Source organism: Meleagris gallopavo, chromosome Z, assembly GCF_000146605.3.
Source record: "Meleagris gallopavo isolate NT-WF06-2002-E0010 breed Aviagen turkey brand Nicholas breeding stock chromosome Z, Turkey_5.1, whole genome shotgun sequence".
Taxonomy (NCBI): Eukaryota; Metazoa; Chordata; class Aves; order Galliformes; family Phasianidae; genus Meleagris; species Meleagris gallopavo.
This window is the reverse complement of record NC_015041.2, coordinates 39,997,879-40,000,584: the sequence shown is the minus strand read 5'-3', so window position 1 is coordinate 40,000,584 and position 2,706 is coordinate 39,997,879. Positions and strand designations below refer to the sequence as shown.

The 2,706-nt window shown below is 37.4% G+C and overlaps 1 protein-coding gene across 1 annotated transcript in view; it reads left to right on the top strand.

Moving 5' to 3' along the window:
• AUH (AU RNA binding methylglutaconyl-CoA hydratase) overlaps positions 1 to 2,706 on the top strand; it is a 124,169-nt gene that overhangs the window by 22,282 nt on the left and 99,181 nt on the right. Inside the window, exon 2 of the mRNA XM_031557419.1 lies at positions 7 to 76. Coding sequence (XP_031413279.1) covers positions 7 to 76 — 70 coding nt within the window. The remainder of the gene's footprint in view (positions 1 to 6; positions 77 to 2,706) is intronic.

Here is a 2,706-nt window from a genome sequence, read left to right as displayed (position 1 = left end):
ACCGGGAGGAGCTATGGATCGGAGGCGAAGGAAGAGGAGGAGCTGCGAGTGCGGTACCTGGATGAAGAGCACAAAGGTAACGGGGAAAGCGCCGACCGCTCCTCTGCCGGCTCTGCCGGCCCGGCCCGCGGCGCCCGGGCCTGTAAGCTGGGGTTACCCTATGTGCTACCGGGGGCAGGTGGGAGGCGTCACGTGGCGTGCTGCCGGCGGCGGATGCGGCTCAGCCTCTTCGTGCCGGTACTGCGGGGCCGCAGTTATTTGCAGGAATGGGTCAGCGGCCCTGCTGACTTTAATCAGAATACTCTCCTGGATGTGTGTCTCATCTGCTAGCCACTTTGCTGGCAGAAAATGAAGTTTAGAGGTCGTCTGCTACAGCATCCCACGCCTGCTGTGTGCTTGTTTTATGGGCAGACAGGGACAGAGAGGTTCTATCCACGTTTTCTTGTGTGCAGCACTGTTTTGTGACATATGTGTTTCTTTAGGTGATAGGGGGTCTTGGAATAATCATGTGTTGAGATGCGAGATTCAGTTTATAACCTTCAAAACATCCACTCAGTTATGTTAAACTTGGCACAGTTTTTGGGCACGCACCTTTGAGTAGAGCATTCATAAATATATATATATTTGTATATGTATAACTTTCAATTTTATCTTAAGGGTTAGAAGATCTGTTTTTTTAGGAGTCAGTAAGATTAATAATGTAATCTGATCCTGAAATCCACTTCTTATTGTTCTATTCCCAAGAATAGATTGTATTCCTTAAGTACAATACTTATTTACTCCTATTTTCTCAACCATCTGAGGATCTAAGAATTGGTTCTAAACATATGTCTTAATTTTAAACTTATTTTAAATTGAAGTGGAGGCAAGACAGGAGCAAAGAAGGCTTGGTAAAACGTTGGAAGGTATTTTTGCTTGTACATTCTGTGCATTATTCTTTCTGTGATGTTAGTGCACACCATCCTCCTCTCCCCATGTGACAAGTTAATCTGTGTGAGTTTACAGCATGTAATACCTATGCTCTATTAGCATGCTAATGCCATTTAAGCCCCAGTAGTTTTTGTCACTAATCTCTTAACATATCATTTCCTTCTCCAGCAGTTTCTTCTGGGCCTTTCCAAGTGGAACCCCAGCGCCATTGCCCTTCATATTCTTCCACTTCATACTGTATACGGGGGCAGACCCTGTCTTTCTAACTACCTTTCAAGACGTACACATATTTATTTGTGCTGTTTTTCTGTTCTTGTGTATACCTGCTCTTTCTGAGTTACTTGGACGAAGATGTCTTGTCCCCAGTGCTGCATGGGGAAGCAGGGAAACTGACCTTGAGCTGCCTCACTCAGAGATGCAAATCCTGTAGCACTAGATGCATCATTCAGGCAAAGTAACAAACTGCTATGCTCCATAACACTTTCACGTGACACATATACTATACTTTTTGGGAAGCTGTTAAACATATACTGAAATGAGACTGTATTTGAAAGGGCAAATTATTGAATTTTTTATTTGAGACAAAAGAATACAAAAGATTTAATTTGAATGTGTTTGTAGAATGCTTATGTGTTCTGAACAACGTGTAAATCACATTACCTTTAGTATCAATTTCCTATTACAGGTAAATATGGGTGCATTATTATTTTTTAATTAGATATGTCTTTTATTTGTAATTGTATTTGATTATCACTTCAAGGTCTGAAATTTATTAAAGCTATTGACATTTCAGAACTTCTAGCCAAGTTGCATTTGCAAACCCATTACAAATTTGGATGAATTTAGGGCTACTAGTTCAATGAGTATATGTATGGGAATGTTCTATCCTCTTCAGTTGGAATGTTAATGTACATAAAATGTGCAGATCAATTATGGTCTCATTCGAAATAGTTCTTTCGGAGCTTGAAAAATTGGTAGTTAGCTGATAAAAAAGAAAACTTTCTCTTCTATTTTTAAGGTAAAAATTGTTTAGAGTAAGCTGAGATATACTAATTAAGGAGTGCAGGAAGATATGCAGAAGTACTTAAAGATAAAATAGTAAAGGTGTATAGTTGGGATTTTGAAAATTATTTAGTTGCTTTTTAAAAATAATGCTCAGTACATATGTATACGATTTTATGATACATGTAAGTACTTAATTAAACTACGATGAATGGAAACAATGGGAATTGTTCACGGTGCACTCAGTATGGGTTCTTGTTTCACTTAAGAAAATGCAGTAAATAGAGACAAGTGAAAAACCAACATCTCTAGTCCTTTTCCTCTCTCTCTCATTTCAGATTTTTTTTTAGTTATTTAAAAGTACATTTGGATTGATAGTGTGTTTGCATGTGGGTAATACAAATAAATTATTTCTGTAAGTACTTTTGTGTAGATGAAATTAATCTTTATAGGACAAATTACTAGTATGAATGCAGTCAGGACATACGAGTAAACTTGTTTCTACTAATTATTGAGAGTGAATGTTGTTTTGAAAACTACAAGGTACAAAATAGAGCAGATAAAATCATTAAAGCACAGTTTCCTTTGTACTGAGATGAACTGTATGTAATATGAGATCTAATCATTTTACTTAAATTAATTCACCTGTTTTGTTTAATGTAGAAAGAAATACGATCTCTCTCAGCAGTTTTAAATAATGATAGCATCATATGAATTTTGCTATCTCTCTTGAAATACAAGAACCTTTTAATATGAACTATTTACTCATAAAAA